Below are 22753 nucleotides of genomic sequence, written 5' to 3'. Positions count from 1 at the left end.
GTTTCCTCCTGCCTTGCAGCACAATGTGCTGTCAAAACCCAACCAGGATGTGGCAGGGGTGTGCAGTAAGCACTGGATGTTAAACCACAGGAGGGGGGTATGATCCAGGCTGTGATGGAGCTCTTGATTCCTAGCCCCCTAAGAAGGAAGTAAAGTCCCTCTTGTGTCTGTACAAAATGGGGCAGCTCCTATGTGGGAATGGAGCACTCTCTCCTGCTGGAAGGTAGGAAAGCATACAGCCTTTTATATGGGTTCTGTCTTCATGAGATCCTCTGGATCCCTGAGAGGATCCCTCGGCCCTTTTGTCCTTCCCATCTCCTCCTGGGCAGTCTCCCTCACAGCAGCCATCTCGCTGCTCCAGGAGGTCCGGCTGATTCTCCTTGTGGAGATGCCAATGCTCCTTCCTCCACCCGAGGAGATGCTGTTTGCAAGGCGTGGCATCATAGAACATCAGGGTTGGAAGGGACCTCAGGAGGTCATCTAGTACAGCCCCCTGCTCAAAGCAGGACCAGTCCCCAACTAAATCATCCCAGCCAGGGCTTTGTCAAGCCAGGCCTTAAAAACCTTTAAGGAAGGAGATTCCACCACCTCCCTAGGTAACCCATTCCAGTGCATCACCACCCTCCTAGTGAAAAAGGTATTCCTAATATCCAACCCAAACCTCTCCCATTGCAACTTGAGACCATTACTCCTTGTTCTGTCATCTGCTACCACTGAGAATAGTCTAGATCCATCCTCTTTGGAACCCCCTTTCAGGTAGTTGAAAGCAGCTATCAAATCCCCCCTCATTCTTCTCTTCTGCAGACTACACAATCCCAGTTCCCTCAGCCTCTCCTCATAAATCATGTGCTCCAGCCCCCTAATCATTTTTGCTGCCCTCCACTGGACTCTTTCCAATTTTTCCACATCCTTCTTATAGTGCGGGGCCCAAAACTGGACACAGTACTCCAGATGAGGCCTCACCAATGTCGAATAGAGGGGAATGATCAGGTCCCTCAATCTGCTGGCAATGCCCCTACTTATACAGCCCAAAGTCTGTAGCAGTGCATGGGATTCTTCTGTCCTAAGTCCTTGTTGAACCTCATCAGATTTCTTTTGGCCCAATCCTCTAATTTGTCTAGGTCCCTCTGTATGCTTTCCCTATCCTCCAGCGTATCTACCACTCCTCCCAGTGTAGTGTCATCTGCAAACTTGCGTCCCCCACAAGCTGACCACCCTGACTCCAGCAGGTGGCCCATCCCAGTTAGGGAGCAGGTGAGTGGCAGAGAAGCCCTGGGTTCCCACGTGGCACAGCCCTTTTGCGGCTTTTTTCACTGTCACAGACAGTAGCCCTGCACTCAGAGGGAGCCTTGGGGATGAACAGTAAACAGCTTTATTCGTGTCCCTAGCTGAACACCTCCAGCAGGGGTTGCTCTCCTGGGATTCTATTTCTGGTGATTCCTGGGGCTGTGAGCTGAGCGGGCCTGGACTCTGGCTGCGCTGCCTTTCCCTTTCAGTCTGGCGTAAGTGCTGATGGCTGAGGTCTCAACCGGAAGGGAGACACAGGACATTGCCTTCCACATGGCCTCTGCAGAGGATGGCTTTGGCTGGCTGCTTGCCGGTCTCTGGAGTACCGTGCTCTGGCTGCTGGCTTGGTCACTTGCAAGCTGGCGGGGTGCTGTGCTGCTTGGAGGTCTGTGTGTGAGGGCAGGTTTGCTGTAGGAGAAGCAGGACAAGGCATTAGAGATGCAGCCTCTGAGGCAGGGAAAGTCATATAAGAATGGCTCTACTGGGTCAGACCAAAGGTCCATCTAGCCCAGTATCCTGTTTGCCAACAGTGGCCAGTGCCAGGTGCCCCAGAGGGAATGAACAGGGCAGGTAAGCATCAAGTGATCCATCCCCTGTCACCCATTCCCAGCTTCTGGCATACAGAGGCTACGGACACCATTCCTGCCATGCAAAGTCTCCATGCAAACCAAGCCCTGCAGCTCTTCGCTGGGGAGGGGCGGGGGGTGTTTAGAGCAGGCCTGCTCACCCTGTGGAAGCCTTGTGGGGGTCCATCATGCTGTCCTTGGAGCCAGTCCTGGAGGAGAAGTGAGCCCAGAGCTGGGTCTGCGGGATGAGCTGGGGAGAGGAGAATTCAGGGTTAGAACCTCCCTGGTCACTGCTTGATGCTGGGAGCTCCCCCTGCATCTGCAGGAAGCCATGGCTGGGATGCATCAGAAAGAACATTCCTCTGCACTGTGCAGCTCGTTCATGGCGCTATCATGGCTGGTGTCTGTCAGGGACTGACTCAGAACTGGACGGGTAATATCTAGGCCCCAACGGCCTCCAGTGCTTGTGGGAGCCTGCGTTATCTAGTGTCAAGTGCTTTCCTTGCTCTGGTCCCAAGGAGCCCCAGGGTGTGGGGAAAGTCTCTCCTACCATCTCTCTGGCAAGAAACCACTCCATTGTGGGCTTAGCCTTCTCCCAGCTGGAGGCCATGGCTTTGGATGCTCCTGTCTGATGACCAGAATGGGCTGGACCATCGTGGAAAGGGCCTTGCACTGACAAGATGACTGAAACTTGGCCTTGTGCAGAGGGCGAGTCCAAGGCCCATGCTCCACTGGTCCAGAGACGTAGGACTAATTCTGCTGGGTCACCCCAGCAGGGTGGGACCAGCACAAGAGATGCTGTCTGGACACAAGATGGAAACTGGTCTCAAGAACGGATCTTTACTGTTATTCTTGTCTATACAAACCAAGTTTGCAACAAACCCAGTGTGTCTCTCCCCTGCATTAGTCCACTATGCACCGAGCACCCCTGTGGACCCTGCTGCTGTGGACTAACAGTTCCACAGAGAGCTCTGATTCATCCTGTTTCCATGCAAGGGAGATCAAAATGAGCTATGGAGTTTGTGCGCAGCAGGCTAGGTGAGGTAGATTCACACCCTGACTTTCTGTGAACTTGGGCCTGATCTAAACCTAAAAATTAGATAGACCTAGCTAAAGCACTCAGGGCTGTGAAAAATTTTAGACTCCACACAAAATTAGGCCGATACAGCTGGGTCAATGGAAAAATCCTTCCGTTGACCTAGCTCCCACCTCTCGGAGAGGTGGCTTAACTACATCGACAGAAAAGCTGTCAACGTAGGAAGCTTCTACGCTACAGTGGCACAGCTGCCATGGTGTAGCTGTAGCTGCTAAAGCATAGGCATGACCTTCATGTTCCTTTCAACAAGCCCTGAGCCTGACTGCTGTGGCCCATGACCGGACCCCACAGCCTCCCCACTGCTCTAGTGCTGGGCTCACCTCCAGGAAGAGGCTCCAAAAGGCCCAAGCTTTTCTTTCAGCTAGGACTTCATTCTTAGCAGCTGTGGGCGTCTCCCAGCAGCAGTGCGCTAGGAGCAGGGTGCTGACATGGAGGCTACCATTGCAGAGCTTCACCTCTTCAAACATGCTGCACCTACCTCCCCATTGCCTTGGTCCTTATCCAGTGCACATGGGTGTGAAATGCTCTCCATCTGGTAGCACTTGGCACTGGTGAAAGTGACAGCGTAAGGTGCAAAACAATGGTGAGTCAGGCCCGCCGAGTCTCATGCCTTCAGCCTATTGCTTGCTCTTTTAACAAGGAGAATGTTAAACCAACCCTTCCTTGCAGTCTACACAGCACATGATGCAACTGTGGCCCAAGGGATGGCACAGGCTCGGAGAGCGGCATAGAAGCAGAAGCACTTGATAGAAAATATCTTAATATTTGTCTGCCCTGGTAATAGAGCTAAGGAACCCTTAATCACTAGGCTTGACTAACATGCAACTCCATCATCTGTTTGCAGCAGCCTTTCCCAAGAGTAGGGCTCAGGGTTGAGTTGAAAAGTGGGAGGGCTTAAGTGAGAGAGGTGACTGTCCTATGTGCAGTTACTGGGGGGCCTCAGTCTGTCCAAATCTGGCATTCGTATGTATTTGTATTGGTGTAGCACTGTCCTGGTCTGCGCCGTCCCAACAAGGGGAGGGGATCTCTGCCCCAAGATTTACAAGCTAAGTAACCATGAGTGGAGAGGACCAAGTGTACAGCAAGAAGGGCTGCTGTTGGGTGTGCCTGGGGGACACTAGTAAAGCTGGGCGGAGAGGCCAGGATGCGACGAGCCAGAGAAGACCATTAGCTTTCTCTACAGTTCTGGTAACAGCTCCTGTCTTACTGCTCCCTGCTCCGAGGGGTGAGATTAAGTCCTCACTTTTGTGAGTTCCAAATGAGATCACAATTAAAGCTCAGACAGATGGACAAGCCCCCTATCAGTGCTTCTCTAAAGGCCTGGACAGATCCAGTAGCGTAGCTGGGGAGGGAGCAGGGGGAGCGGCCGCTCCCACTGAGCACACTCCCCCGAAGTGGCACCTTTTTAATTTTTACACTCACACGGGGGCACTTCGCAGCAGGGGCAGCATGTCTGGGTCTTCGGCGGTGGGTCCTTCAGTGGCTCTTGGTCTTCGGTGGAGGGTAATTCAGCAGCGGGTTCTTCAGTCTTCGGCAGCAAGACTTGTGGGTTTTTTTGTTTTTTTTCTTCGCTGCTTCATGGCAGGTGGAGCCTTTTTTTAATGTGTTCGCTCTCCCTGCTGTTAGAACCTGGCTATGCCACTGGACAGATCCCCCCCATCCCTATGGGTTTTGGGTCAGGAGCTGTATGTGTCTTCACTGCACTCCAGATAGGGGTTTTGTTTGCTGTTTGTCACTGAAAATAGCCATAGTGTCCACAGCTACCAGAGAACCACTACCCTGTGCATCTGGCCAGACGTTTAGCTGGAAGGGTCTTCCCTTTCCAAAATCAGAGGGAAAAATGAGGAACTGGACTAAGCCTAGCAAAGAACAGACTGTACTGTCAGTCAGACATGGCCTGAGCTATTGCAGTGTATTGCAGCCCATGTCCCGTTCCCAGGCAGAGCAAGGCATGGGTTCAGCAGCACTCATTGTCTGCTTTTCTATGCAGCCTCTAGGAGCCTGCTCTGGGAAGAGAAAGGCTTCTCTCACCACAGCCTACAAACAGCTCCCTGGTCATGGGAACCCCAGGGCTGCCCTTAGGCTTTTGCTTCCACTGAGTGAATGACTCTATTGTAACTCCTAATTCTGCTGGGCCTGCTGGCGCTCAGCCATGGCAGGGAAGGCCGCTCAGCGCAGTGAGCATGCTAGGGCCTAGTCTGGCAGCATGTGCTGAGCAGAGCACAAGGGCTTATGTGTCACATGCTGATGTGGTGCTGACCCATTTCAGCTCAGCTGTGTGCTCTTTCATTTGCTCTGCCAGGGCCTGGGAAGAGGGGTCAGTCCTTGCACCCTCTGCTCGTTTGCCAGCACAGGGTTTTGTTTGTGAAATACAAAACTGATGCTAAACTGCTTCAGCCCCAGGGAAGGACCCCAGAGCCCCCCTGTGATCCCAGAGCCCAGGATCGGCCCCAGGGAAGGATCCCAGAGCCCAGGATCAGCCCCAGAGCACCTTGTGATCCCAGAGCTCAGGATTGGCCCCAGGAAGGACCCCAGAGCACCCTGTGATCCCAGAGCCCAGGATCGGCCCGAGGAAGGACCCCAGAGCCTCCCTGTGATCCCAGAGCCCAGGATTGGCCCCAGGAAGAACCCCAGAGCCCTCTGATCGCAGAGCCCAGGATTGGCTTCAGGCCCACATGAAGAATATTAATACAGTAATTGCTCTCTGGAACAGGCGCCATGCTCAGCGAAGAGCCTTGCTCACGCCCCCCACCTAGGCCCATGCTGGGGAAGTGACAATAGAGCTTTCCAGACTTGGGTTACTCAGGAGACCCCAGTCCAAACGCAGTGGCTCTTTAGATCCAGTTTTCCAGCTGAGCCAGCTATAGAGCAAGGAAGTCATGTGACTTCCACCCAAGGCCTCACAGCAGTTCTGGCACATTCCAACACTCTGCACTCATTTCTATTTTAGAGCCCAGACTCGTACTGGTTCTGTTCTACAACTGTGCTCGTTACTAGACTGCACTGCCGCAGGGGGGAACGGAATGGGGCGTATAAGCGTCACTGAGAAGTACAGGGAGGCAGAATCAAACCTTCAGCTGTAGAGAACAGAGGTAGTGGGATTAGTCCTGGAGCACAGGCTGTGTGAAAATGGTCCTGAGCTTCTAGCCCCCAAGAACAGTAGTCCCTCTGCCCCCATAGGGATCATGGGACGGATCACCTATTCCTCAGCCTTCAGGAGCCACAGGACACATCTCCTATTCCCCAGCCCCAAACTGGATAGGTCGACTATTCCCCAGCCCCACCACCTCCAGGAGCCACAGCACGGGTCTTCTATTCCCCATCCCTAAAGTCTACGGAGAGTGGGATGTGTCCTAAGTCCCCCAGTTGTACAGTCTCGAGGGAGCACAGCATAAGCCTCAATCCCTCATCCCCAAAGTCTAGAGAGACTATGGGATTGGCCTCCAACCCCTCTGCTCCAGAGTCCCAGAGGCCATGGGATGGGTCATGGACCCTCCATGTCCAGTAGGGATCCCACTGTTGCACTGACCCCTGATTCTGCCTGCATTGCCGACTGCCTATTGCTATTCAACAGCTGGCCCCCCTTGCACTGAGAGGTGCCCTCTCCACCTATGGCTGGGGTCAGACTCACTCTTAACACTCCTTGCTGGGCCGCCTCTTTCATTTTGGCTAGTGCGGTCCTGAGCCGCGAGTTCTCTTCCTCCAGGACGCTGATGCGGATGTTGTTCGCCTGCAGCTGCTTTTCCATGTCATCAGTGATGTTTCCAGTGCCTGCAATGAAACAGGATTCCCCTTCACAATGGGGCAAGGGGAGTGGGTGTGCACAAATCCTCTGGATACAGCAGGGCTGGCGCATGCATGTGTGCATGTCCGTCCCTACCTCCTCCTGAGAAGGACATCCCCCTTCGCCTCCTGGCACTGACAGCCCTGGAGCATGTGCAGGTAATGCTGTAAAGCAGGGGTTCTCAAACTTTTGTACTGGTCACCCCTTTCACACAGCAAGCCTCTGAGCGCAACTCCCGTAATAAATTAAAAACACTGTTTTATATATTTAACACCATTATAAAGCGGGGTTTGGGGATGGAGGCTGACAGCTCCTGTCCCCCCATGTAATAACCTCGCAACCCCCTGAGGGGACCCAACCCCAGTTTGAGACCCCCGCTGTAAAGCACTAGCAGACTGGCTGGTCCAGTCCTCTCATGTAGTCTAGGGATGATAATTCTGCCACAAAAGCAGCAGGCCAGTTAAAAACAAAAGGCACAGCCATTGCAGGGCCAAAGCAGAAAGGATGCAGCAATGGGAGCGAGAAAGCTGTATTCTCAACCAGCATGGGATCCCTCTGGTAACTAAAGGGACCGCTTGTGAGTGCAGGGTCTGTGCTGTGTGTAAGGCAGTGGGGAAACAGAGGAGTAGGAGACCAGCCTCCAACCAGTGACTTTCCCATGGGTACAAAGCTAGTAAGAGAAATCATTCCCCCGGGGCAGCTGGTCACAAGCTACATGTGCACAACCCTCCCGTGCTGCCGTGTTCACCCCACATTGGTACTGAAGGGGTTATGGTGGCGAGGGAGGCCAATTAGCCATAGGCTGCACCCGCGAGGGAGCTAACTGACAATGATTCTAATTGAGAAAGAAGCTGACCTGGGCAGGAACAAGTGGGAGAATTTACAAAGCTGAGGAGCTGAGGCTAGCAGACGTGGCAGGGAGAGGAGCCTGCAGATGCATCCCTGACACAAGGGAGAGAGCAGGCGCCTGAAAAGGCGGCACAGGAAGCTGTCCAGGGAAGGAGCAGTAAAGTCCAAGAGAGCACAGACCTGGACTGTGGGTTTGAGGGTCCCTGGACTGGAACCTGGTGCAGAGGGTGGGCCTGGTTCCCCTACCAGCCGCTGTGGGAGTGGTGCAGTGGAGATGGAGACTGCCTGAGACCTTATGGGAAGAGACTGATGAGGCCCCAAAGGGGAGGATGATGGTGACTTGGCTAGAGAGAGGCTACAGCTCCTGATGAGTGAGAGAGAAGCTGTAGAGCAAGTGACCAAGGCAATTGAACGGACTATAGTGAGCTAATTCCCCAGCTGAACCATGAGGAGACACTGCAGAGCGGTGAGTAGCACATCCCATTACACCTCTGACCCTGCCATGCTTACTCTGAAGGACAGCAAGAATTGCAAGGGTACTCATTCTTAGCTGAAGTTTGTCTCTGCCACTTTGCCAGGATTGCGTTGTCCTCATTAATCTCCCATTGCACCCACCAGCCACCCTCTAATCCAGGGGTTCTCAACTTTTTTCTTTCTGAGCTTTCCCCCGCCCCCCTCCAAACATGCTATAAAAACTCCATGGCCCACCTGTGCCACAACAACTGGTTTTCTGCTTATAAAAGCCAGGACCAGAGTTAGGAGGTAGCAAGCAGGGCAACTGTCTAGGGCCCCACACAATAGGGGTCCCTGCCAAGCTAAATTGCTCAGGGCCCTGGGCTTCAACCTTATGCAGCAGGGCTTCAGCTTTCTGCCCTGGGCCCCGGTGAATCTAACATTGGCCCTGCTTGGCAGACTCCCTAAAACCTGTTCAAGGGCCCCCAGGGGGCCCCAGACCCCTGGCTGAGAACCACTGCTCTAACCCACAGCCCTCACCCATGCCCAATACTCAGTCTGTCAGTGGCTTCTCTGCTTCACCCGACCTTCTGGGCATTAGTGCCAGCACTGGAGACCAGGCTGTGTTCTTGAACCAGAGACCAGTCTCCGCTCCAAAGGGCAACCATCTTACCCCTCCAGGGTCCGGGTGCCCAGCAAAAGTTTCCCCTGGAAGCATGCTGCTGGCTTCCCCTTTCAGTGAGCAACATCCCACCACGAAGTGGAAAATGCTGAACAAGTGAACCGAGATGCATCTTCCCCCACCCCATTACATTCAAGCAGCTTCCACATGTTCTCAGACCAATCTCTTCCTTTAGCTGGAGGCTTTAGGGCAGACTCTTTGGCTGATATGGCCACTTAGTACCTGCACCAGCTGCATCCCCCACCCACCCTCCAGCACTAGGGGCATGTGAAGCCAATGGGTCCTATTGGGTGATGGAGGTGGGCTGGGAGGAAGAAGGGGGCATGGTAGAATGGCACTCCACTGGCATAAAGTCACTGACTACCTTACTCCTCAGCAGCTCTACCTTACACTGGGACTAGGCATGCAGGATGGTGGAGCTGATGATCACTTCCTGAGGACGCTCCCTCCTGCTTCCCTGCAGCAGACCGAGCTTGGATACAGTGGAGAACTGAGCTCTTTGTTATAAAAGGACATGGGGTAGCAAGAGTAACTATAGAGGGCTGTGCCTAGTTACACTTCACTAAGCACCATGCAACCCGTCAACTGCAGAACACTGGGGCAGGTAGGCTGCTAGCAGAACCTTTCCAGGTGGAATTATCTTGTCTTGCTGTACTAACAACATGCCATCCTGATCTGCAGGGATGTTGTGTGACCGGAGGAACCTCTAGTCCAGATCCCACCAGACATCTCTCCTATGGACACATGGCCAAGATCAGCTGTATCTGACTGTTAGCCAAAGGTGGGTTTAGGGAGATGTAGACAGAATACACAGCTGCAGTCTGTAACACAGCATAGAGTCACATGGTCACATCTCATAATCACTTGTCTCGTGGGCGAGCCCTCTGGACTGCAACTCTGATTTTTTTCAGTGGGATAGTTTTCTATGTTTAATTGAAAGTCTGATTTGTATATTTGTGTAATTCTAAAACAGCTGCTGGAAATCGCACACTCCATGTATGTGAGCTGGGGGATTCGTGCCCTCTAGGGCACTCAGTGGATGAGCACTACTGAGGTGGGAGCAGGGGGCAGAACTCCGTTACCGTCCACTCTGGTGTGTGCTACCTCTTGCACAGGTGCTTAATGTCTGCTGCCCTCTGCCCCACCCCCCCCACGCCCTCTCTTACATTCAAACTGCGTCTCCGCAGGGATGTGGAGGTCTGGAAAGGACACCAGCAGCCTCTCCCTCTCCTTCAGCTCCTGGAGCAGCTCATCCAGCTCGGAGATGTTCCTGAGTAGTTCAGACGTGGACTGCTCGAAGCTCAGCTTCTCCTGCTGCAGGTTCTCCAGTAGCTGCTGCACTGGACAGGAAGAGTATGGTTAGGTTTCATCAAGCTCCTTCCCTGCTGTGGTCCCAGCTCAGAGTGATTCTGCCCAAGGGAGGGGGTGGGGGGTGCTGCAAAGTGGCTAGGAGAGGAGAAGAGTTCATCATGCAGCTGTAACATTGCCTTCAGGGCTGAATCTGATCTCTGTGCAGTGAGCAGCACACCAATGTGATGAGCCATCGGGTCTCAGTGTGATGTGGAAGCACCAGCACTAGACAGAAACGTGGCACTTGTCCTGGAATGCCCACAACCTTCAGTGCCTAACAGGCCTCTGCTGAGAAGGCCAGTCCCTGAGGCCCCTGCTCCTTGCTTGGAACAAATTCCCATCAGTCAGAGGGAGAAGGACTGAGTAAAATGGAGTAGCGTTCTCAGGAGTGACCCATGAACAGATGGCCTGGCTGGAGCCAGTGCAAGAGGAAGCCCTCTCAATGCTCTTCACTGGTCTCTCAACCCTCCATCATTGTGCAGTGTAGCCTGTTCACCCACCCCTGCTCCAAGCACACTGGCACTCCATGGTGTACCCAAGTGGGGGGCATTCATTCTGAGCCCCTTACTGGCCCCTTCCCCCACTGGTGCTCAGCAGTGCAGCTCTAGCCCTCCTTTCACTGCCTCTCAGGGGAGCCCCTGCTGCTGAAGGAACTCCTTGCTAGCCTGGGGACATTAACACTGACCTGCTGGGCTTCGAGCTGGCCCTGAACCTGCTGCTTCTCGGCCTGTGTCTCCTTCAGCTGGTGCTCCAGCTTGGCCTTGTCATCCTCAGCTTCGCCTAGGCTGGCCCTCAGCTCCTCGCACTCCTGATCCAGGCAGTCCAGCTGTTGCAACAGGGCCCTCTGCTTGGCCTGGAGCGACTTCATAGAAAGAGGAAGGCAGATGATATGTACAGATGTCACCCAAGTAGCTTTAAAGCAGGAAGCATAATAATAAGGGGGGGGGCAGGAGACCAAACTGGGAGGGGCGGGCCAGTGGGTGTGATGGGGGGAGGCGACAGGAGCCTAACTGTGTTCAGCTTGGCCTACATCACCAAGGAAGTGTGTGTCCCACTAGTATGCCGCAGCCTGTAACATAAGTGCCAACTCCATGGGTGCTCCGGGGTTGGAGCACCCACAGGGAAATACTAGTGGGTGCTCTGCACCCACCGGCAGCCAAGCTACCCACTCCTAGCCCTAGTATCCTTCTCTCTCCCTCTTGCTCCCCCCCCCCCCACCGCCTAACAGTTGTTTGGCAGTGTTTAGGAGTTACGACTTTCTGGGAGGAGCAGGGACATGGCGTGCTCAGGGGAGGAGGCAAAGAGGGATGGGGACTTGGGGGAAGGGAATGGAATGGGGGTGGAAAGGAGGTGGGGTGGGAAAAAGCAGGGTGGGTGGGGACTTTGTGGAAGGGGTGGAATGGGGGTGGGCGAGGGTGGTGTAGGGGTGGGGACGGGGGAGTGGAGCATCCACCAGGCAGAGATGTTGGTGCCTATGGCCTATGATATATTTAGGTAGCAGCAGAGGGCACCACAGAGTTTCCTCTGCCTGCAGCACCAAATGGGCACCAGTGGGCACAGCTGCCAACTGTCACACGGTAAATAAGCACCCGGATTGTACAATGAGTCAGAAATCAAGCTAATCTCATTTCAAGAGAAGCCAGTCCCTGAGAACCCCAACACTCTGTGACCAGATTCCCCCCCCCCCCCCGCCCCAGTGTGCAGTCTGGGACTGTGGTGGGCCAGCTGTGCACCCCTGACTCTCTCCCCCCCTTGCCCCTGCTTGCCGAGAACCAATTAAAAAAAAAGAAACAACAAGCTACAAGCCCAAAACTAGCCAACAAGCCAATTAAGCCAAAACCAAGCCCAAGTTCTGCAGTTATTTTGCGGGTTTGGCATGTCTGCCAGTGGGCCTGGTTCTAGGGGAGATCAGGCTTCTCCAGCCTTCATCAAAAGCATGGAGCGCTCCCTGGAATGCTGGAACTGATGAGTGGCCATTTTCCAAAGCGAGCGTGTTACTGATAGCAAAGTGCCCCTGCGCTGAGGGTATGAAATAGGCACAGAGGGGATACTGACGAAGGTAAGTTGCAACCATCCAGCAGACAGGCTGCTCTCAGAAGGCAGCTCCCCTGCTGGTAAGGGTGACCGTGCACAAGTAAGATGGCAACACTGCTCAGGTGCACAGCTCCTCCTGTCCGATACTCACCTCTTGATCGAAGGGATAGCACAAGGTATTGTCAGGAAAGTACAAGCAAAGCAACGCAGGGCGAGGAGGGGAGCAGGAACACTGAGCTGAGCCCTCAGCTTCCCACAGAGAGCCTGTTTACAATCCTGGCCTAAGTCTTAAATGAAAACAAGCCTGGGCAGCAGCAGAAGGAACAGAACAGAAGGGACGGGATGACGGGAGAGGTATGGCTAGAGCAGCATGGACCAGGACCAGCCAGAGACGGCCTAGTGGAGAGTAGAAGGGAGTTAGATTCGGGTAAGGTAGGAAGCAACGGGTCTGCTTCCTGCCATGGCCGCACCTCCTCATGCCTGAGCATGCTTTCCACTTTGGCCTTCTCCTTGTCCAGCTGGGTGGTGGCCCCGCTGAGCGCGTGGCTTGTGTTCTCCAACTGGCTGGTTAGCAGCTGCACTTGGTCTTCCAGCTTCGTCATCTGGCTCTTGTGGTCCATCTTAGTCCTCATCTCCTCCAGCAGGGTGCTTTTGGTCAGCTCTGTGAATACACAACATCCTGTAACCAAAGCTGTGGACGGGGGGGAGCTCATAATAGGAAAGATGGGCTCTTCCTTCCCCAGGTTCCATGATCCTGTGGGAAGTGGATGAGAGAGGCGAGAGGACGCTTTCTGGCATGACCTAAATTCTGTAATAGATCCCCTTCCAGAAGGCTAGCCATCGTCCTCACCTGGGCCTGCCACCCTGTGAGTCCCAACACATGGTGCTAACCCCAGGGCAAACACATACATGTATCAGCCTGGTAGACAGGCTGCACTGTTAGTCTTTAAGGGCCATACTGTGGCTGGCTCTGTATGGGTGCATGAGATGGGGGAAGGTGGCACATGGAGTCTTCCCCTTGTGTAAGCAGGAAGCAGAGTCTTCCTAAAGTCATGGGCCTACCTTTGTACCAAGAGCTGGCTTGGAGCAGGGGGAGCACTGTTATACCCATCTGATGGGTGGCAGAGAACAGTCAACCAAGAGCCCTGGGAGGAATTTTGGGAGTCAGCCAGGAGTCCATCTGTGGCTTCCGCTGCAGCACAGCTTCTCCCCACCCCTGTAAGGAATAACCTAGCCCCAAGGCTTCTCTTCCCTGTGCTGAAGTGGCTGAGATTCTGAGAGGCTCATGGGATCTTGCCCCAGCCCCCAGGATTCTCCCTAGTGTGTTACCTGGGCAGTGGAGGTTAGAAGGCACTCAGATACTACAACGATGGAGGTCATTTAAATCCATTGGTGCTGATTCTCCTCTCACTTACACCCGTGCTAATCGGGAGTGACTCCACTAAAGTCAACAGGTGTAAAAACAGCGTGAGAGGAGAATAAAGTCTATGGATGAGATCAGTTGGAGGGATGAGCCCATGAGAATTCTTACCCAGCTCTCGCATGGCAGCTTGCTGTGACAGCAGCTCTTCTTTCAAGGTGGAAATTCTCTCCTCCAGCACAACAGCTCCTAAAGCAACCAGAACAAATGACTTAGCAAGGACCTCCCAGGTCCTTCACAGCACTTATCCACAAATCACAATTACACAATGGCATTTCTCATCAAAGGAGTGCATCATTCTATGCTTCACAAAAGAGAGGAGCCAGGAAAAATGACATCGCTGATCATCTTTATTATTTACTGAACTTCTGGTCTTAAGACACCTGGCCTTTCAGCCAGAGGGATACGGAAAATAGCACCTTGATGTCTTTAAAAAACTCTTGAAAAAAGCTGTGAAACAGTTTTTCTGGAAACAGATTTGACACATACTGAACACAGGATGGGACGGGGCGAAGGTTTTATTGACACTCATTAGGGACATGCTACATAATGCACCACTCATCACCAATGCCAGAATCCCAATAAACACTTCATATCATCACACCAAGTGTGTGCGGGGGGGAAAGAGAGCAAGAGAGAGATGTCACCCACTGGCACAGCTGCATCAACAAACTCAGGTCACCGGTGTTCTCACTGTTTAGGTTGGTGAGGATCAGGTAGATGATCAAGCATATTGTGAAGATATCATATTGACCCCTAGGGAGGATGTCTCCCACCCTTTGAATGGCCACTTTATGGGCTAGTGAGTTAGATACATTACAACAAGGCCTGTTGTACTGTTCTGAAAAGCCCCCGCCTGCCTCATCAGCTCATATGTAGAGCGTTTGTGGTCTGCTAGACGCAGCAAGCAAGCACTGATGACAAGAGGATGGAGAGCAGCAGGGAATAAAAGGAGCCCAGCAGGTGAGAGTGAGTAGGAAACAGCCACCCCTCCAGACGCAGAAGTGAAGTAGGGAGTCTGCAATACCTGGCCTCTTGGCCACCAAAAATACAGAGAAAGAAGAGATTTGTGAACAGAAGAGTTAATTTAAAAGGAACAATCAACTGTCAAGGAGTGAAATCCTAATCCCATTGAAGTCAATGGCAAAACTCCCACTGACTTCCATGGGACTAGGATTTCACCAAGGACTCTGTGTCTAATGAAAACACCTATTGACTAGGGACAAGCTGGGACTGACACTGCACCTGTCCGGAGATCTTCCTTGTCCTTCTCCAGTTTGGCTGTGATCTGCAAATTCTCTTTGATCTTTTCCTCCAGGTACTGCTCAGCCTCCTTCCTCTGCCGTTCCTGGGTCTCATTCTCCTTCTGAAGAAGCTTGTCAAAGTCCTGAACCTGCTTCCTCAGTTCATCCTTCTGTTTCTCAGATTCTTCCAGCTCTGCCTTCAAAGGGTTTATCAGCTGCATCAGCACCCCAAGATGTTTGTTGATACGGGAGAGGTCTTTGCTCTGTTCTGATGCCCAGAAACTCATGTCCATAGCGGTGAGTGGCTTGTTGCCTAGGGTCTCCTCAACCATCTCTTGGAATCTGCCCAGGGATGAAGGGATGTTCTGGCTGTGGCAGATGCTGATGATGGCTTTACCGACCTCCCGGAGGCTGGCCTGGCCACTTGCACATGCATCACAGGGCACCAGAGATGACTCAATTGTCTGAGAATGGACACTACAAACATTCTTGGTTACACCATATGCAGAACGTGGCTGTGAGGTGTCTGAGAAATCACAGTCTGGCCCATGGATGGTTTGTGGTAGACATGAGATGGCTGACTGGGCACTGGCTAATGATGCGCCCGATTCTGAAATCACGTGTGAGAAGCTTTTCAAATGCTCATTCTCAGCTTTCACATCTTGCAGGGTAGATTTCAGTGCAGAGCTATCCCTCCTGTTAGATTTCTTCTATTAGAGAGAAAACGTAGGAGAATGAAGACATTTGCTATCACGTTTGAACAAATTATTCTCAACTATCTTCACAGAACAGATGCTCCAAAATTGGTCTGGAAAGCCTGTAAAATGGTGCTCATTTTAAAAAATGGAACACAGGAAACGGGAAACAAATAATTCCTCTAACTCAATAGAGACTCCTTTGCTTCCCTGCGACAGAACCAAAAGTACAACACCGATAAAGCCTGACTGAATCCTGGCACATCCTCACTGGAGGGAATGTCAGTGATCAAGTTTGGTGGCTTTACCTTTTCTACATTTTTCTGAGATTGAATAGGATCAAAGAGGGGGATTCCCTTGGGAGGTGGTCTGGCAAATACTGAGACTATTTATCCTGGGAAAGAGAATTATTCCAGGGAACATGACTGAGAAACAGTGTTAAGGTTGCAAAGGGGACAATGATAATAGGAGAATTAAGGGTCACTTGAAAAAAGTAAAATAAATTTCAAACAAAAGGCATTACTTGATCATACTGCATGTAGGCAGCCAGCAGACCTCCCTGCTGCAGCAGGCCAGAGAGCTAAATACAGTAGTTGGATTTTAAAAGGGGCTGGCTAATATTTACAGCCATTAATATCATTTTAGCTAGTTCTGAGAATTAGATGAGGTTAATCAAAGCTCATGCTTCAAAGTGTAATATGATCACTGAAGGTTCAACCACGAACTGATTTAGTATAGCAAATCCTATATGACATAGATCCCAGCATCGCTAGGGCACATCCTACCTCAGTCATGAGCTGCTGCTGGAGCGCTCCCAGTTTCAGTGTGCTGTTCCAGTACTTCCTCACAGCCAGCCCAATGGACATGCAGGGTCCCACTGCCTGGGAGGGAGGCACAGCTTGTTCGCTGATGAGATTCTCCATGTAGCCTGTGAAGCTCTGAAGCAGCAACAGCAGCCTTTTTTGACAGAAACAAACCGCGGCTTAGAGCTGCATGAAATTTCTCTCTGGAAGCGGGCTTTTTGCTGTAGGTCACTACTACCCTGCAAGTTGAGGAAGGAGGGGACCCAGGGTTAGCATTTGGCACACAAAATACCCCAGAGGGGAACCCCAGCTTCCTAGGCTGTTTAGAGGTGGAAACAAGGCAGGGGGACCCTCTTTACCCCAAAGGGCTGGATAGTGGTGCACAAGTGGGTCACCACTTGTGCAACTCTTCAGTTCTGGATCACTCTATGGAGCCACATTCCTCCAAGTTCAGGGCCTGACTGTCCTCTCCCAGTGGCACAGGTTCAAAGCCATGCCCTCTGCTTGTAGATGGGGTATGTGACCCAGTGATTAGGCCTTCCAGCTGGTGGGTGAATTCAAGGAGATCCTAAATGAGCCTTGTCATAAACATACAGCTAAGGGTAGCATAAAATCCCTCCTTACCCTGTAAAGGGTAAATCCCTTCTTTACCTGTCAGGGGTTAAGCTCAAATAACCTGGTTGGCACCTGACCAAAAGGACCAATGGGGCAGAAGATACTTTCAAATCTGTAGGGGAAGGTTTTTGTTTTGTGTTCCTTTGTGTTCTTTACGGTCAGCGAGGAACCAGGGCAGGGAAAATACATCTCCCTAAGCCATATCTGAACTAAGCATCTAATATTATAGAAATAATAAGTAATAGTAAGGAAATGCATTAGATTATCTTTTGTTTTAGCCTGTGAATTTTCCCTGTGCTAAGAGGGAGGTTTATCCCTGTTTTTGTAACTTTAAAGTTTTGCCTAGAGGGGAAATCCTCTGTGTTTTGAATCTGATTACCCTGTAAATTACCTTCCATCCTGATTTTACAGACGTGCTTCTTTTACTTTTCTTTATAGTAAAGAAAAGTAAAAGCCTTCACAAAGATAAAGCCCCAAAGCTCCCACATAGGCCAACCCCTCGGGCCCAGCCTTGAGAAGCTGCGCTGAGAGTTACTTTTTTAAAATTAAGCACCATTTTACTTCAAGCCGATGGTAAAAGCACATTCACTTCCCAAATGCCTAGTGATTGAGCCATGATTAAAAATATAGAACTCACATCTGTATTGATAACCATACATGCCAGAAGTCAACGCGGGGTACTGGATGAGGTACTCAAGAAATGCAGTTCTAGCCCCCGCTCTGCCATTCACCAGCTAGGTGGCCTTGAGCAACTGAGTTCACTTGTACCTCAGTTTCCCAACTGGCAAAGCAGGGCTAACAAGACTCATCTACTTAGTGTAGATGAGAGGCTGTGAGGATTAATTAGTTCATGGCTGTAAAACATTTTGAACAAATTAAGTGTTCTACAAATACCAAGTATTAATGTAACTGTCAAATCTCTACTCACAAACCCTCTGTACATTGCACACAAAATCTGTGTTAAAAGAACACTGTCAAGGTTGCAAAGTCAAGCACCCAAAAGTTAGGAAATGCCAAAATGAAGTTTGTCTGAATATTCTTAATTTGCCCCCCTTGTGCCAATGCACAGTCCTTAATTACATGATCTCCTGCCATTTTTTCCATAGAACCTCTGCCTCATTCAGTGCACGTGATGGACAGTGCTCACTGAATCAGCTGTTACTCAATATTTTGTTTTATCCTTGCTGTTCAATGTGTCGCCCCAGGCCTTGTTCACTGCACATGATTCAAACCCTGCTCTGATGACTGAATTATTAATTTTCTCATAGACTTTTCTATGATGCTCAGCACGACAGTAGCTGCTGAGCAAACATTCACTTTTCTTCACAAGACTCCTGCAGAGCTGAGACACAGGGCAAAAGTATCCACTAGTTTTAAGTGCCCAACTTTCAACTCCTAGGACCTGATTTTTCAACATACTTACCATTATATAGCACTTTAGATGTTCAAAGCACAGCTCCCATTGACATCAGTTGCAACTGGGAGTGCTCAGCACTAATGCAAATTAAGCCCCAGGCTCTCATGTTGAGCACCCTGGAAATGAGGAGCATGCTTACGGACCACCTGTGAAAACTTTGGTTTAAGTGACTTGCCCAACACTCATAGGAACTCTGTGGGAGAGGCAGGGATAGAATCCAATTCTCCAGGGTAGCATTCAACTCGCTGAACCATGAGGCCCTCCTTTCTCTTCCCACAATCCTCTGCCTCACTCACTAAACACCTTCCAACTTCTTCCACAAATGAGACAACAGGCTCCTTCATTATATGGTCCTGATTCATCCCCAGAGCAAGTCCATTCTGTCCACCGAACAAGGCATGCACAGTGCAGTTACACTTGGGAGCAGTGAGGGGATGGAGCATGCTCAGTCACTCTGTAGATATGACCCGTGCACAGTCTGGTCAGCACCAAAACCAGTGATGAGCTGGAGCATACTCAGTGAGAATGGAATCTTCAGAGATTTTAGTTAAACTCTAAAAAGTCTCTACTGAGCATGTGCAACCTGAGATTTTTCAAGGACTCATAACAGCCAAATTTGGGCAGATTTTCATATAAAGAGCAAAAGACACCTCTCTGACACAGGCCACATTTCAAGTCCCTACTCCAAAGTATGGGGATGTTAGAATTTCTCAAAGGTCAACAATTGTTTTTGCCAAAACAACACATTTTCCCCTATTCTTGGAAACGGCTGAACCATTTTGGCTGAAACCTTCCCAAAAGATTTAGCCTGTGGCAGACATCCAGCACAGGAAATTTCAGCACAAACCATTAACTTTTGATAAATTTATAAGTAACTAAAAACTGGCTCTTATAATAGGAAATGTCATGCAACCTTAAAATATGTTGCTACCAAGCCCGCCACATAAGAGAATTTCAGGGAAATACTGCTAGATAGCCAAAAGCCGTTCAAGATCTTTGAATATACTGCACATGCAGATCTATGCTCATGGTGCCAGGGGCAGGTATCCTATCAGTAGGGATCTGCAGAGATATTTCTCAAAGAAGAAATACAGCTGCTTAGCCATGGATAAGTGGCTGCATACAGAAACATCTTCCGTGCTTTCCAGATGCATGTGATTCTAAAGACCTGAACGCAGATATATGGTCTGTATGAATGTATTGTTTTCCCAACAGGCATTTCTGAAAGGAGTTGGGGATGTCCACTGATCAACCTTGTAACAGATCTGAGATGTATTCATCCTCTCACCTGTCAATCACCAGTTCAAGAAGCATTACATGGGAATGCTGGGTAAATTCAGGGTCATTCTCCACATAGTCATAATGCTCCAGCAAAGCCACCAGATCCAGATCACAGGACATTTTATTGGGAAACTTCCAGGAGGGATAACGCACTGCCCCAGCCCGGGAGAAGACATCAATGATGGCTCCTTGTAGATCGGTGATGTCCTTCCTCAAGCTCTCCATGCAGTTTGGATTGCCCAGCAGGTATGCCATTCTGTCAGCTGACTTTAGGCCACCAATAGGAAAAGGCCCCTCATTGGCAGGATGGATGGATAGATCTGCAGCAGACAACAACACTGAACATCAAACTAACTAGCAGATCCCCTAGGGAAAGAAAATCAAGGCAGGTCAGACTCATTACTGTACATCTCAGCTCTTGATGACTGTGGGATAAAGTGCTGTCACTTCTGCTAGGGCTTAAAAGTTATAGCCCAGTGTACAGCATTGTAACAAATCCTAAGACTTCACAGCTGTTATTATACTGCATGTTATGCCACTGGAACTTCAGAACAATGGGACTAAAACTCATCTCCTCTTGTTCCAAATCACAGAATCCCCTTTAGTTGTTAGTTGTATAGAGCCTGTGATACTAGTCCCATAGAGTTCAAGGACAGAAGGGACCATTAAACCTAGTCTGACCTCTAGAATACCTCTAGAAACTCAGAACTATTAAAGTTCACCCAGTTACCCCTCTATTGAGCCCAAAGACTCTAGGTGGAAGGAGCATGTCAGGAGCCTAAGCTACCAGAGGCAGAGAAGCGCAGAGGTCAAGGTGCCAGGCATCACACACAGGTGAGCAGTTCCGATTCCAGCCAGTAGACAGCAGTGGCATGCACACACGTCAGAGACCAGGATTACACTCCCCACGTGTATACAGGCAAGGGGGGGTGTTCTCCATCCAACAGCTAGCACTGACAGTGCCTGGTCCACCTTTTCCACGTTGCCTGCCTCTAGCCATTTCCAGCCAGGGATCTCAAGCTGCTCTGACATGAGGGGCGTACCCCCAGCGCCCCGGGAGATACCGGAGGACGGTACTACGCCCATCTGCACACGGGGAGCCGACTGGACACCGAGCCGGAACCCGGAGGGGTAGCTCGGACAGCCCCGCTCCCAAGGTGCTGTGCAGCCGGGCAACGCTCGCAAGACGCGCCACGAGCCTTGGCTACACCCGATGCCCCGAGCCTGGCAGAGGGCTTGGATGGGGACCCCATGGATACGGGGCCCCGGGACGGCCCGGGCAGGGGGCACCCACCTGCCGAGCGGCCGCCGCCCCCCGGCTCGGAGCGGATCCGCAGCCGCGGTGCCTCTGTTAGCGCCTGCCCTGCGCTACCCGTTACCATGGCAACCGCACAGGCCCGGGCCCGCCTCCTCGCCAAGTGACCCAGCCACCCAATAGAATGTTAGGAGCGCTTCTTGCTCCTTCCCCCACAGTAAAACGTCACGCGAGTAACCTCCACCCCCGTTCCCTCAGTGGAACATTCCGAGTTTGCCGCCCTCGCTCCGTCTGAAATACACTAACACTGACGTGCTCCTACTCCCCTGCCTCCCAGTGACACGAGCCGATGAGTTGTGCGCGCATCCTTTACGGCTGTACCAACCCCGGCTGGTATCGCTGGACTGCGGGCACCCCCTGTCCCTCCCCAGAATAGAACATTCCAGCTGGGCTACGCGCGCAGCCTCCGCGAGCCGCTTCCTCGCCGGGCCTGGATTTTCGACGTAGGCGAGCCCGACGTGCTGCGCGCGCAGCCCGGGGGGGGGAGGGAGACTCGCCGCCATTTTGTGCGCGGCGGCGGCGGTCACTCTGTGCTGCTCGGTCCTTGCCGCCCCAGGACAAGCAGAGGCTCCAGCGGGCCGCTGAGGAGGCACCATGCCGGCCGGGCCGGTCCAGGCGCTGCCGCCCGCGCAGCCAGCGCCCCAGGAAGGCAAACAGGTACTGCGCTGTCCGGAGGCGGGCATGGCGGGCCGCGGCCTGGCGAGGAGGGAAGCCCTGCGCACCGCAGCCCGCCCGGGTCACCAGCGCGGAGCCGGGCTCCCCCGGGGCCAGAGCAGGCCGCTCCCAACATGCAAAGCGGCGCGGTGCATGCTGGGAGAGGTAGTTGCCTTGGCGCCAGGGGGTCTGTGATCCGAGTAGGCTGTCAAGCTGAGGCGGGCCTGGCCCGTCAGGACTGGGGTGGGGGACCTGGCCCCTCTCCCTCCGCCAGGGAAACCCCCACGCGGGGCTGCGGTCAGCGCCAGCTCACAGACTTTGAGATCAGAAGGAGTCTGATGATCTGCTCGCAGGCTGCAGCACCTTGCCCACTCGCTCCGTAATAGACCCTTCACCTCTGGCTGAGTTACTGAAGGCCTCAAATTATGGTTTAAAGACTTCGAGTTACAGAGAATTCATCATTTACACTAGTTTAAACCTGCAAGAGATCTGTGGCCCATGCTGCAGAGGGAGGTGAGAAAACCCTCAGGATCACTGTCAATCTGACCTGGGGGGAAATTCTTCACAACCCCAAATATGGCAATCAGACCAGTGGTCCCTGAGCTTTTGATGGTTGTCCCCATCCTCCCGCAGGGATGGCATAAGGGGGCTGCAGCTGGGGGTGGATCTTGGGCCGAAGCCATAGCCAAAGACCAAGGCAGGAGCAGTGCCACAGCTGGAATGCGGTGGAGGCCGGGTGCAACTCTGCTCTCATCCTCAACCCTAGCTGGGGGCGCGAAGGGGCTGGGTGGCAGTCCCTTCCTTCCCCCCATGGGAGCTCGGCTGGCCCTGCCACACACCCCTCAAATGTTCCCTTGTGCCCCCCCCCCCCCCCTCAGGGCAGCACACCACTCGTTTTGGACCTCTTAGAGACCCTGAGCATGTGTGCAAGACCCACCAGCCAGACACCTGGAAAATAATTCTCTTTAGTAGTCAGAGCCCTCCCCGTCTAGTATCTCATTTGCAGCTAATTTACTGTCAGCAGTTGCCGATTGGCTATATGCCATTGTAGGCAGTCTCATCATACCATCAAGTCGGTAAATTTATTAGATCAGACTTGAAGCAATTAAGTATTTTGTTCCAGTGCTCTGCTGAGGGCACTGTGCTGAGGTGTGTTGCAGGGAGTGCTGCAAGCCTGTGTGTTTGGGGGGAGGGGGGATGCTAATTTC

General features: G+C 52.1%; 2 protein-coding genes across 8 annotated transcripts in view; one reads left to right on the top strand and one right to left on the bottom strand.

Annotated features, from left to right (window-relative positions):
• Positions 1–1344: 1344 nt before the first annotated feature.
• Positions 1345–21500, bottom strand: CCDC157 (coiled-coil domain containing 157). Of its 7 annotated transcripts, none has more exons than XM_030582464.1 (11): positions 21217–21500; positions 19584–19896; positions 16246–16417; positions 14767–15475; positions 13633–13710; positions 12572–12762; positions 10753–10929; positions 9884–10052; positions 6581–6720; positions 2015–2103; positions 1345–1695 (listed from the first exon to the last, which is right to left on the bottom strand). In XM_030582464.1, exons 1-11 carry the CDS (start codon positions 21485–21487, stop codon positions 1425–1427), a joined length of 2580 nt encoding a protein of 859 aa, XP_030438324.1. In that variant the 5' UTR covers positions 21488–21500; the 3' UTR covers positions 1345–1424. The 7 variants fall into 7 exon arrangements, with proteins under 7 accessions (XP_030438324.1, XP_030438327.1, XP_030438325.1 ...); XM_030582467.1 differs by having other exon boundaries at positions 21138–21308; XM_030582465.1 differs by lacking the exon at positions 21217–21500 and adding an exon at positions 20871–21079.
• The window catches only part of SF3A1 (splicing factor 3a subunit 1), a 27188-nt gene continuing 25894 nt past the window's right edge, over positions 21460–22753 (top strand). Inside the window, exon 1 of the mRNA XM_030582471.1 lies at positions 21460–21548. Within this exon, the coding sequence (XP_030438331.1) occupies positions 21486–21548 (63 nt within the window). The 5' untranslated portion in view covers positions 21460–21485. The remainder of the gene's footprint in view (positions 21549–22753) is intronic.

The sequence above is a fragment of the Gopherus evgoodei genome, chromosome 13 (assembly GCF_007399415.2).
Source record: "Gopherus evgoodei ecotype Sinaloan lineage chromosome 13, rGopEvg1_v1.p, whole genome shotgun sequence".
NCBI classification, from domain to species: Eukaryota; Metazoa; Chordata; order Testudines; family Testudinidae; genus Gopherus; species Gopherus evgoodei.
The sequence above is the reverse complement of the archived record's forward strand: the minus strand, read 5'-3'. Positions and strand labels throughout refer to the sequence as shown.

Bases quoted from the DNA above. Each gene is read 5' to 3' on its own strand.
- CCDC157 (XM_030582464.1), bottom strand. From the start codon at position 21,487: ATGGTGCCTCCTCAGCGGCCCGCTGGAGCCTCTGCTTGTCCTGGGGCG. The intron at 15,476-16,245 runs GTAGGATGTGCC...TCTCTCTAATAG, and splicing joins AGCAGCAGCTCATGACTGAG to AAGAAATCTAACAGGAGGGA. The intron at 2,104-6,580 runs GTGAGTCTGACC...TCCTCTCCCCAG, and splicing joins CCCAGCAAGGAGTGTTAAGA to CTCATCCCGCAGACCCAGCT.